This window comes from Coffea eugenioides, chromosome 2 (assembly GCF_003713205.1).
Source record: "Coffea eugenioides isolate CCC68of chromosome 2, Ceug_1.0, whole genome shotgun sequence".
Lineage (NCBI taxonomy): Eukaryota > Viridiplantae > Streptophyta > Magnoliopsida > Gentianales > Rubiaceae > Coffea > Coffea eugenioides.
The window spans coordinates 68,569,768-68,581,924 of record NC_040036.1 but is presented as its reverse complement, the minus strand read 5'-3'; the positions used below and the strand labels follow the sequence as shown (position 1 = coordinate 68,581,924).

At 36.1% G+C, this 12,157-nt stretch overlaps 2 protein-coding genes across 3 annotated transcripts; both read left to right on the top strand.

Moving 5' to 3' along the window:
• The first annotated feature begins 268 nt into the window (after positions 1 to 268).
• Positions 269 to 3,708, top strand: LOC113762382. The gene is made up of 2 exons (XM_027305820.1): positions 269 to 679; positions 2,499 to 3,708. Exons 1-2 carry the CDS (start codon positions 342 to 344, stop codon positions 3,151 to 3,153), a joined length of 993 nt encoding a protein of 330 aa, XP_027161621.1. The 5' UTR covers positions 269 to 341; the 3' UTR covers positions 3,154 to 3,708.
• A 964-nt stretch (positions 3,709 to 4,672) lies between these two features.
• LOC113763673 (protein translocase subunit SecA 1-like) lies at positions 4,673 to 10,442 on the top strand. Of its 2 annotated transcripts, none has more exons than XM_027307566.1 (5): positions 4,673 to 4,911; positions 5,536 to 5,684; positions 7,122 to 7,283; positions 9,009 to 9,124; positions 10,078 to 10,442. In XM_027307566.1, the coding sequence occupies exons 1-5, from the start codon at positions 4,704 to 4,706 to the stop codon at positions 10,121 to 10,123; spliced, it is 681 nt and encodes a 226-aa protein (XP_027163367.1). In that variant the 5' UTR covers positions 4,673 to 4,703; the 3' UTR covers positions 10,124 to 10,442. The 2 variants fall into 2 exon arrangements, with proteins under 2 accessions (XP_027163367.1, XP_027163368.1); XM_027307567.1 differs by lacking the exon at positions 10,078 to 10,442 and adding an exon at positions 9,500 to 9,530.
• The last annotated feature ends 1,715 nt before the right edge of the window (positions 10,443 to 12,157 follow it).

Genomic DNA, 12,157 nt, shown 5'->3' with positions numbered 1-12,157 from the left:
TTAAAATGCAAGGCAACCAAGTCAATCACAAGTTGGTAAAATATGCCATAAACCTGCTTAGTGAAGTTGTGCGGAAGGTTACTTCCCTCTTTGGTTAGACAGTCTAGCTTGGAGAAGATGTGCTTTTACAGTTACATATGCATATGTTATTGTTTGGCAAAAAAAAAAAAAAAGAATTAGTTATTTCCAAAAATACTTAATCTTTACCTGAACCTTAGAAATAAGAACCCAAAATTCATATTCTCACGACCCAAACCTTAATAAAACCCACCCAAGCATCCGCCCATACGGGCACAGAGCCTAGCAGGGCAACAGGCAATCACTAAAAATTCTCACTCACTATGGCTCTGTCATCGGCAACATCACCAAAGGGGGTGGTGATATCAGTCCCAGTACTGGTTCTCTCAGTAGCCACCGCTGCAATTTTTTTCTTCTTCCTACTATCCTCCCTTTCTTCCTCCCCTCCTCCTTGCTCCTGCCCCACCACTCCTATTTCCACGGGGTATTCAAGAACTGATGATAAATCAATTGGGTTCTCGGGCCGGATCTCGGCTTCAAAAGAGGACATAGATTGGGTTAAATGCCAGATCGATGCCAATGGCCTCCACATGGCCGAAAATGTGCTCCGTAAAGGCATTAATCCCAGAACCCGCGAACAACAGCTCCAGGATCTCCTCCAGTGAGTACCCTTTTCCTCAGTTTTTTTTTGTGTTTATAACTAAATCAGGGATATTTCTGCTTTTTAATTTGCTTTTACGAGGTTTTAGCAATGTATGTTAAGATTTTTTTTCCTTCTTTTTGATGTAATCGTTGCATCTTAGATGTGAAATTGAGGGTGGTTAAATAGTTTTTCTTATCCAATTAGTGGGTTCACGATATTGGAAGTGTTGTAAGTTTATGAAGTTCCAATTTTAGGCTAAGCATCAGCGGTTGTAGTAAATTGTTGGGTTTGCATTGGTTTTGATGTTAGCAAGGAAACTTTTGAGTCTTGTATTGCGCTTTTTTTGGTAGGGATAATTGTTCCATATGTGTTGATTGGGGTGTTATTGGCCAGCCTTTCGAGCCTAGGGGAATTGTTAGGTACTATAATTGTGGATAAGCCTGGAGTGCAAACTATTCAAGCTACTCGTCGGTAGCTTAATGCTTGGCTTGAGAAAAATTCGCCATATATGCTAGGTCATATGTTGTGGTTAAATATAGAGGATGTGAAACAGGGCTTTTGTAGCAGTCAAGGAACCCTGTTCTGGGGATGAACATCTAGGAAATGAAGAAAACCCCTAACAGGCCAACTAACCATCAAGTTACTAGGGCAGTAGTTAACTCAAATGATTTGCACTAGCCGATGCTAGACAGGTTTGGTTGATATGTGAGAGGAGGATGTTATGTTAGATGATTTCATGCATTATTAGTATACCATTGTATGCTTTAACTGAGAATCATATGTGATTTGTATAATGTGCACTTTCCTTTAAAATGGGTTGATAGTATATCGTTGTACGCTTTAACTAAGAATCATAGGTGATGTGTATAATATGCATTTTCCTCTAAAATGGGGTGTTTTGTCTTGCGCTTGGGCTTTGACAGGCCTCTTGTGCGTAGGTATCTTTATGCCCTTAAGTACTGTGGTTGAATTGATACTGATGGATACTAGTAGGTAATGGAATCGTAACTTGGGTTCTGACAAATTTGTTCGTTATAGAACAAAATTCTGATTCTGTTTCTTATGCAGTTATGTGGACCTTTGGATTGTAGTGTTATTGTTTTCTTCTTTTCTTCTTCTTCTTCCCAGTACTGCTGTTTGATTGATTTCTTAACTGCCTTGATTTGCTCCGTGTTTGCCACCTCTGCCTGATACAGAGATTAGAGGTGTAAGTGGCAGGGGTTTGTAATTTTTTTTTCTGTTGTCCCCACTACTGCTGTTTGATTGACTTTGTCGCCACCTTGATTATGTTGATGGTGGTTTTTGGCGCCTCTGCCTGATAGAAAGATTAGAGGTGAGAATGGCAGGGGATGACAACATGGATTGCTATATGGATCGTAGCCTAATGGCATAATATTATAATCACCATGACCATGAGACTCTTGAATCTTTGGATCTTCCACATTGTTGATGAGTATACCAAGACAAAGCCTACCCAAGTATTTGCCTTTGTTATATGGTTCTCCTTTGATGATGCCTGATGTCTCATTAGTTAAATTACCTTCTTTTGTGTGGGTCTATTTTTAACTAGCCATATCGTCTTTCTTAAGGACTTATTTTAAAAATATATATGAACAATTTTTTTTCATATTTTTATAATGAAAGAATTAGACTGTCAAGCTACACCTCAACACTGGATGTTGCTTTTGACTTTTTCTTATATCTTTGCTCCTTTCTTTTTCTAAATCTTTTAATTGTTCTTTACTTTTGAGCAGTGGGTACGGTTGCAGTTAGCTTTTTAATGTCCATTTCCAGGCCATATTTGATAAATGATTGAATTATTTTTGCCATTTTTCAGGTTTAAGGGCATATCACACTATGAAGGAGAGGAAGGAAAAAATCACACTGCTCTTCCATGCCCTAGTGAGCTCCTCGTAGAACAGCACCACAGCAACTATGGGGAGCCTTGGGCTGGAGGCCGAGATGTTTTTGAATTCCTTGCAGAGTCAATCCATCTGACTCCTGACTCTCGTGTTCTTGAGATTGGATGTGGAACACTGCGCGTCGGCTCGCATTTTATACGCTACTTGAACCCCACACATTTCCATTGTTTAGAGAGAGATGAGCTCTCTCTAATGACGGCATTTAGGTACGAGCTTCCTTCTCAAGGTTTACTGCATAAGCGTCCTCTGATTGTTAGAGGTGATGACATGGACTTTAGTAAGTTTGGATCTGAAGATTTGTACGATTTGATATATGCAAGTGCCGTTTTTCTCCATATTCCAGATAAGCTTGTCTGGGTTGGATTAGAGAGGTTAGTGAATAGATTGAAACCTTTAGAAGGTAGAATTTTTGTGTCACACAACATAAAGTTCTGTTCGCGGCTGGGAGGAGAAGAATGCACGAGAAGGCTAAATCATTTAGGAATCGAGTATCTTGGAAAGCACACTCATGATAGTTTACTTTTTAATCACTATGAGATCTGGTATGAATTTAGGCGATCAAAACTTTGAGTTAGACAGAATATTTGTAGCCAAATTTCATGGCATCATGAAGCTCGATGGGGCTGCCCCAAAAACTTGCTGCAGTGACATCAACCATGTTGAGGCATTTTTTCTGTGCAACTTATTGTGCTGCATACATGTCGTCTGTTGCTGATCTTTATTATAAGAAGAATCGGATTCATTCTCTACGACAGATAAGCTGAGTGGATTATGACTTTGTTCAAGTGACAAGACACCTGCTTCACGTTTTTCATGAGAAAGTGGGTATACATGCGCTTGTATTCTATGTGCAGATGCTGGTTGTAGAGTCATGGAGGTGAAATTATACGCAGCTGGTGGTCCATTTATCCATGTTTGAAATGCTGGAGAGGGTTCTATCTGGAAACATCTGCTGACCTGCATTTCTTTCTAGTGTATATTGGACGATGGTCAATGATTTCAACGGACATCGATCAGTGATCCAAATTCTGTTTGTCATCACGGAACCCCATTCTGACTGACTTCATTTGTACTTCTATGACTGTTCTGCTTGCTTAATGATGAAAGATATGCTGATTTCTGCCATGTTTAAGCTCTGGTTCTGAAGCAGCCTGCATCAAGGAGGGCTGCTCATGTCAAAGGGTACTTCATTTTTTGTATAAACCATTTTATTTAGGACAAACTTTGTGGTTGATCATAGCTAATGCCTACAACTACTTGACTAAGAAAGCTAGACGATTACTACAAGTGTCTTTTGCAAATAGACATTTCAATGCTTCAAGAATCCATATTCGTATTCTTTAAAAAAAAAAAAAAGAATCCATATTCGTAAAATCGGAATTTTAAGAGCCCTCAAATGTTCTTTTAGTCCATCCACTTTCGCAAAAATGCATTAGTTAAAGCTATGAAAAAATTGCTCAAGTCATGCGTAGTTTTTCAAATTGAAAATGTTACATTTTAGTCCCTTACATAATTAAAGCTTTTATTTAATGGGTGTATTTTCTCAATCTAAGGCCTTGTTTAATAACTTAATTCAACACTTAAAATTAATGTATTCAGATCGTTTGACAACAAAAAATTGAACATCTGAATTAATTAAATGACATTGAATTTCTTAGGCAAAATTTGCTTTCAAAATTATGTGATAATCTATTCATTTATCACTGAATATGATATGCACTCAAATGTATTAAATTTAATACTTAATAATTTTATAATTTAATAGATTCATACTTCAATTTTCAGATTTCAGTTTTATTAAACGCACCCTAAATTAAAGTAGTTCAAAAAATTGGATTCGACCTCCAAAATAAAAAGCACAGAAGGTAAAAGTTCGGATGAAGAAAACATTTTTTCAAATTTAAGGGACTAATGTCAGAGCATATAACCAAAAACGAGAAAAACAAATAAATAAAAAGTTGATATCCTTGTGACGACGTCGTATTTATTATTCCAAAACCCTTGAACTAAAACCCTTTTTTCTTTGCGCTTCTTCGGTTCTTCCTCACTTCCACTCCGAACTCTGCATTAAACAAATTTTTTTTTTTTTGCAAACTAATACTATTGATTCAGTTATCAAAATGCTTCGTCCGAGAAATTTCTTCATCTCTTCAGCCTCCGCATTCTTCCATCACCGTCACGGCCACCTTCTTCCTTCACAGCAACGATGGATCTCCTCCACGTCGCAGCTCCATTTCTCGTGGATGGACAAGATCAAAGGGGTCTTCACCGGTCAAAAGACTTCACCCGATACCACCTCCACCTCTTCAGAGTCCTTCACTCTCCTCCGTAAGCTCCTACCGTCAACCCGCTGCCCTTTTTTTTTTTTTTAATGTTCATTTTCTTTTCTTGTAATTGGTTGGTTTGAATTTTCATTATTGATAATATCTACTTTTTTATGCTGAAAGATTTTTGATATTTGAGATAGTGAAGTTTTTTTATATAAAAAAAATGTGATTTAGTTATGAGAAAATAAAATTGAATTTAAAAAAAAAAAGAAAAAGAAAACAGGTTATCCATTGTAGACAATAATGAGTGGGTTTGCCTTGGGCAGAATGGAAGTTTGGGACTATAATAGGATAAAAAACTCCGAATCGCAGAAAACCGGAGTTAAAATTTAAGGGGACAGATATTTTTAAACTTCAGCTGCTTTCCCTGTTTGTGGGGAATTTTGAATTAGGAGTGAGAATCATCTCTTGATAAGAAGGGCTAAAGGTGGCATCTAAGATACAATCAAGGTAGATAAGACAGGCTAAAGGAAGTTGTTGGATGCTACGACTGCTTAATATATGGTTATTATTTTTCTTGTACGTAAATGAGTTGTGTATTCACTAGAAAATATGTTATGTTGCTTGTCTTTTTCTTTTTCATGTGTACCAAATTTGTTGAGATTTTGGAGTTGATGGATTTTAGGGTTTGCGGATGAGTTGAGCAAAGCTAGGAAGGTAGGGGCATTCAAGCAGTATATAGTGGGGCGAAGTAGTGAAGCTACTTTTTCAGACGCTTTTGAAAAGCAGGAAGCTATAATTCGTTATCTAGGGGGTTTTGACGCTACTGGAGAGGTAGCCATTTGACTACTTTTCTATGTAAGATTTACATTTGCACAAGTCTTAGCAGATGGAGATTTTGTTTTTCCTTTGTGGAAACAGTTGTCATGATTTTACAGTATGGATTGAGGTCGCTCTTTGGTGTTAGGATAATGTGGGATATCTGGAATTTCTGAATATGTGGATTCGTGGCTGAACGTCACTTACGCTTGTGTGCTCATTTTCATCATGTTCATACTTCGTGCTTTACTCTGTCAAAATTGAAATTTCTTTTAATACATTGTTATATAAGAACTGACAAAGGGAACTTTAGGGAGCTATCTGTGAATTAGAATATATGTAGTGAGTGCAGGTTATGGGCCTCTGTGATGAGGACATCTTTGGCAAACACAAAGACTGTTACACCTAAGAACACCGGATGCTTATGAAAGTAATAATTTTTCATGACAGTAATGTTTCATTTACTTGAGAAGGTGCTATAACTGAACCCATGGAAAGGTGGCAACCACTTGATGTTGCAGAGTATGTACTGTCGGATTTTCATGCTTGATACTTTCTTCACAAATGTAGTATAACCATTGTTCTTCAATGGTGAACAGCTTTCTGCCTTATACTGGAAAAAATTGATAGTGCAAGACAGTGTAGAGAAAATGCTTGTATAAAGACAAACTCTTTTCCATGAGGATTAGTTTTATGAGACTGAGATATATGCCGAAACCACAGCAAACTTCAACTCTTAAAACATGTCTAATGCTTTTCTTTATTACTCTTATCCTGCATCTGGCCAATTGTGCATATCAAGTTGTCAATGTGCAGAATTTTACAGACTTGAAATGGTGTATCTGGATCTAGTAAGGCTTATTCTCTCTATTGTAGCCCTGCCAAAACTAAACCCCTCTAGCCCCCAATCTTCACTTTAAAAGAGGAAAAAGAAACAATAGATGATTGAGGAAAGCTTGTAATAAAATGGAAAACTAAACCTCTACATACTACATAGCAGATGAACATCTGAAACTTTTCAATTGTCAAGTGTACATTCAGATGGAAACCTTGGGAACATGTAAGCTTGTAAATAGCTACTATGGACTATGTTTTTTCCCATAACCAAGCATCTGACCTACTCCCATGGTTGTCACCTAAAAATTGCGAAGCTGTTCCTGCTTAATCACCCATGGAATTTCTACTTGTTGGGTTGAAAATCAACCATGTTGTTAGGCATTTCTTTCATGATTTTTCTGATAAGTAGGTCTTGATGCTGATGCATTCTGAGTTATTGTACTGGAAAAATATTTGAAGTTGATATTGGTTCATAATTGCAAATTTTAACCAATATTTTAACTGAACAGCATACCCAACTTGGCACATCCATATCTTTTATTATTTTTGCCTTTTGAGATTGTTCATGGGGCTTTTCTTTACACACTTTTCCTTATAAAGTTATTCATTTTGTAGAATCTCCTAACAAGCCAAAAGCAAGAGGCTGCAAAGCACTGTAATTGCACAATAGCAGATGTTGAAAATGCACTGGCAAAGTTTACATGGGCTAAAGAAGCACAGAGAAAAATTGAGAAGTTAAAGGAAGAGGGTAAACCAATGCCGAAGAGTTTGGATGAGGTACTTTTTTTTCATTTACGAACAATGTTGTCTTCATTTTGCTCTGAAGAGTTTTACCTATCTTTCTTTATACATCCTGGATACTTCTGTATGAAGGGGTGTGCTTGTGCTGGCTGGGAGCCTGGTACTCTTTTCTGTGTAAGCATGTGATTGGTTAAGTTTGTAATAATGTGATCAGAAATTGTTGATTGCATTTGTTCCAGAGTCCCAGTGAGTTAACTGATGCATTCTAATTGATGTCTATGTTAATTTTATGCGGTTGCATCCATTTCAGTTTGTGTGAATTTTTTGGGGTAGCAATATTCCTATTTTTTTGAAGAGGTCTGAATTTTGTTCTCAGTTATGAGTTAAGAGCTTTTCTTTGTTCAAGGCTTCATAAGCACTGAAAGAATCCTTACAGCGGGTGAATCCAAGGTCAGCCAGCCAAAATACCTATAAAACATCTTAAACAAATAACCATGCTTGTCTAAACAAAAACAAGTGGATTTACTGAATTGCATCGCAATAACTTAATTTTGTATCTATTCCCTGGTATTCCTGACCTGACTAGTTATATATACCAAATCTCAGTTTTCACTGTTCTCCAAACAGCCTTGGGGTCTTATTTGGTGGTCTCTCAAAAATTGGAAAAGAAATTTTTGTGGTGCATATTCTTCCATCATCTTGGTGCTTGAATCCTTTGAGCTATTCAATACTGCTAATTCAGGACTTAAGAACTTGATAGTTATCGCTGGTTTTATCTTTCCTGTCTGCTTTGGCAGTTGGCTTATTCTGTCAAGTGAAGATGCTTTTCTGTTATTTGAAGTTCACTTTGTTTTTATCATGGATATTTTGTGTTTTTGTTTTGTGTTTTTTTGGTAAACTTTTTTCTAGTGTAATAGGATATAACAAGATTTTGGTACCTGAAATGTTTGATCTACTATGTCTTTTGTAACTTGTGTGAGATATACTTCACCATGGAGAAGAAGGAAAGAAGAGGGGAAAAAATTTATCTGGGAATATAGGAATTGCAAACCATTATGGCCACTCCAATCTAGTCTGTGTTGTGAGATTTCCTGAGTACATGTGTTGCATCTTACTTTTGAGGTGAAATGTTAGTTAATGCTTAAGTTTCTGTAATGTGTTTTCTTTTCAACTGAAAAGCAATTGCCTACATCTGGAAAAATTGATAGCTTAATCATTAGATAAACTTTTCCATACAAATACTTGTTCTATCTATGGAATATCAATCATTTGAAGATTTGAACAGTTCGTTTTCTAAAGGATAACCAAGGTGAATTGTGAGAAATTATCGTCAAGTGACTTTTCAAAATAGAGATGCTGTTGCTTAAAGAACAGTAGGAACATGAGTATTTATTTGTGTTGCTTGCTTATCGGAACCAAAAAAGTGCCAGATTATAGTAGTTGCTTTGGATAATACATTTATCAACTGTTCTATGATTCTGGAAGTTGGATAGTGATGTTATGAGAAAAGACACTTTGATTTGCGCATCATTTCCAGTTTTGTTGACCTGGTGAAAGGGGGGTGGGGGTGGGGAAGAGACTTTATAATAGAGCATTCTCCATTCTTTCATTGCTATGTTGATGTGATTCCTTTCATAAAATCTGCTAAAAAGATGGAGCAATTTTACCATAATCTTCCTTGATTATGAAGATTCAGAAGGCCGCAAGGTGTAGTTGATGGACAATAGGTGAATTTTATTAGTTGCCTTCGTTTATCTATAGGTCCAGAAGTTGATGGGATCAACCCCAATGGATGTTGCTCGGTCAAACTTGGCTAAGAGTGGGCAAATAAGTAGGAATGCACCTTGTCCTTGTGGGTCCAAAAAGTTATACAAAAGGTACTTCTCCTTAACTGTTGATGAATAATACTGTGTTTTTGAGAGTTTTACTCTTCATGTTGAGAAGTGGTTCAGACTTTGCTGTTTAAGTAATAAAGCACCATGATGCACTTGAGATGCTATATGAGACAGGACAGTTTCTAAAAATTTTATAAAGTCAAAATAATATTATATGAAGACGAGCTTCCTCAATTGGATGATTTTTTTCTTTGACAGTGTTATCTTTTCTCAGTGATGCATCTTGATTTGAGGGCTGGTAGTAGCATAGTTTTCTTTATACAATACAAAGGACCAGAGATGACATTCCAGTACAGATTGTCTCAGTGCATATTATTCTCAGTTTTGATTTTTATAGCAAATGCATTATTTTTCTAGGTAAAGGAGGGAAAGATCTACTTGATGCAAGTTTTGCAAGACATTTACAGTTGAGGCAAGGGGCATAATCCAAGTATACGTATCTAGTTTACTTGAATTGTTTCCTGGGGGAAGTTCCTTGAACAATTCAATTGCCGAACCCCGAACTTGATAGCAGTGTGTGAAGTTTAGCTTATTGTATCTTACTTTCTTTCCTAACAAGATTTGATAAATTCCAACTTTCTCCTAATGTCCAAAACGTGAAGTCGGTGTGATCAATTATATCATTTATTTTTGAACTTCATTACAACTTGTGAACTTTAGCTTACTGTATTTCATATCCTCACAAGTTTCCATTAATTCCAACTTTCTCTAAATATCACAATGGAAGTTGTTGTGATCAATTATACCATCTATTTTAACCTTTTTTACAACTGAAGGACACTATCTTGTGGTGTGATGTTGGCATTATCGCATAGAAAATGTTCACTGGTATTCCCATTAGTCTCTGTAGTTAGGAGCACTGTTTCACCTTAACGAATGTTCAAAAACTTTTTATTTTGTTATTTCAAGGCTTATCTCTCATGTTTGCTTTGAAGGTGCTGCGGAAAGGATGGGAAAAGTTTAGGTCAAACAAAGCTATAAGTACAGAGAATGCTTCTTATATGAATTCTGGATGGAGATTTTGGAGAAAGGTAAACCTGAAGTTGATCTTTGGTAAGAATGAAGTAAAGAAGGTATCTAGACTGGATTTATTATTTCTTTTTCTGATCAGAGTACGGATGTACCTCATATTGGCTGATCAGATGAAGTTTTGTAAGTTGCATCTTTAGAACAAAAGTGAATTAATCTTTCCACAGGAAGTGAATAACGAAGTCCCTTATCCTCCTCTTGTACTGTTCTATTCTTCCCTCCTGAAAGACTGCATTTTACTCCCTAGTGAATACTTTTACCAAATTTTTCGAGAGAATCAAAAGCAAGTTGAGAAATGCATGATCTGAGATCTTCAAAGAAAGCTAGATAATGCACTAAATTGTGTTTGATGAATAGTGTCTGTTATACGAGAAGGAACTGCTCTTCAGTCTTAAAAACTTAATCTTCTCACTGTTAATAGTGTCTGTTTTCATCTCCTCCTTTCTTCTTTAAAGTACGGTGAATGCATATAGTGTTTGATGAATGCGAGACAGCTCTCAATGAAGCAACCTAGAATATTGAAAAGATAGGCTGGACATTCTGCACTTGAAATTGTCCACCTTAGGAATTTGGCAATGGTTTAAATCCCTGTGTTTGTCAGATTTCTTGGAGGTAATGGCGATAACATTTGCACCCATAATTCCCATTAAGAAGGGAAGATTCCATCAGATGCAACATTGGAAAAGATAAACAGACAACAAAGATAGCTGGAGTATGCGAAACACAGCAGGAATTTGGGGACTAGCATTTTAGCCTTGGCAAGTCCTCCATCGTAACACCACATTCGGTTGTTTGGAAAAAAAAAAAAAAAGAAGCAATACCTTTTCTCTAGATCACTGCATGTCAAGATTGTCATCTGAGAATGTGAATAAATTATCGTGCGTATGACTAAACGTTTTTTTTAAAAAAAAAAAAAAAATCCTGGGCCATATAACAAACCTTTTTTTTAATGTGATTAGTCCAAAATGTAATATAATTGTGCTTGATTAGATTAGTTCAAAATGTGATTAAGACTGTTAATAGGGTCGGGTCAACTCGAACTCAGTCAATTCGACCTGATAAAAAGTTCGACGAACCTAACCTTTCATTGGATTGTGTTAAGTCTAGATTTAAATGTTAGATCCGAATTAAATGTGAGCCGAGTTTGGGTCTTACTAGACTTAAATATGATATAGAATTAAATGTGAGCTGAGTTTGGGTCTTACTACACTTAAATATGATATAGGTTAAGTCCGTTAATTTGTGCCTATACATTTAGACAAAGGAACGACGAGAGCCTTAATCCCTTTGGTTTCTCACCTCTCCTATTAGTACACTAGCCTCTATTTTTCCAATCTCCACTCCACCTGTACGATTGGCCTCTCCAATCTTCACCTCTAATCTCCAATCTCCACATCCGTAAAGCATACATTGGTAGTTTCAATGACAAAGCATTAGCTTAATCTCAACCTGAATTGATCACCATCATTTCTTGGTCTATTTTCTTCTTTCTTGTAGGTTCTTGTATGACTCATGACTCATGAGACAAATCAATTTGTTTACTTCTATTTGGATTCAAATGCTGTATTTCTGTTCAAATTTGGACACTATAAACAAAATGAGTGGAGAAATATTAGTAGGTGCAAATTGAGAAGGTTTTGGAGAAGTTCCAACCTTTGAATATGTATTGATTGATAATCATATTTTATTACTATTTTTCATGTATTTTGAACGAATTAGATAATTATTATTGAAAAATTCTTGATTTATATACTTTTTTAATGGACTATTGTTGGTTCGTGTATAGTTTTAATGTTGTGGATGTTAAATTAGCTTTACGAATTTATAGTTATAGTAATTATATTAAAGAAATTAAGGAATAACAAGTGAGTTTGGGCTAAGTCTGAATTAAACTTAAAAACCCAAATGTTTTGTAAGTCAAGTATAAGGTTCACATTTATTAATCCAAAACTCATGGTTTGAAACCCGAAAGTCTTATTAATTAGA

What these genes read in the sequence shown, in the direction of transcription:
- LOC113762382 (XM_027305820.1), top strand. Translation starts at nt 342, where the DNA reads ATGGCTCTGTCATCGGCAACATCACCAAAGGGGGTGGTGATATCAGTC. An exon ending in CAGCTCCAGGATCTCCTCCA is followed by an intron (nt 680 to 2,498) that starts GTGAGTACCCTT and finishes GCCATTTTTCAG; the next exon opens with GTTTAAGGGCATATCACACT.
- LOC113763673 (XM_027307566.1), top strand. Translation starts at nt 4,704, where the DNA reads ATGCTTCGTCCGAGAAATTTCTTCATCTCTTCAGCCTCCGCATTCTTC. An exon ending in AGAGTCCTTCACTCTCCTCC is followed by an intron (nt 4,912 to 5,535) that starts GTAAGCTCCTAC and finishes GATGGATTTTAG; the next exon opens with GGTTTGCGGATGAGTTGAGC. An exon ending in TCCAAAAAGTTATACAAAAG is followed by an intron (nt 9,125 to 10,077) that starts GTACTTCTCCTT and finishes TTTGCTTTGAAG; the next exon opens with GTGCTGCGGAAAGGATGGGA.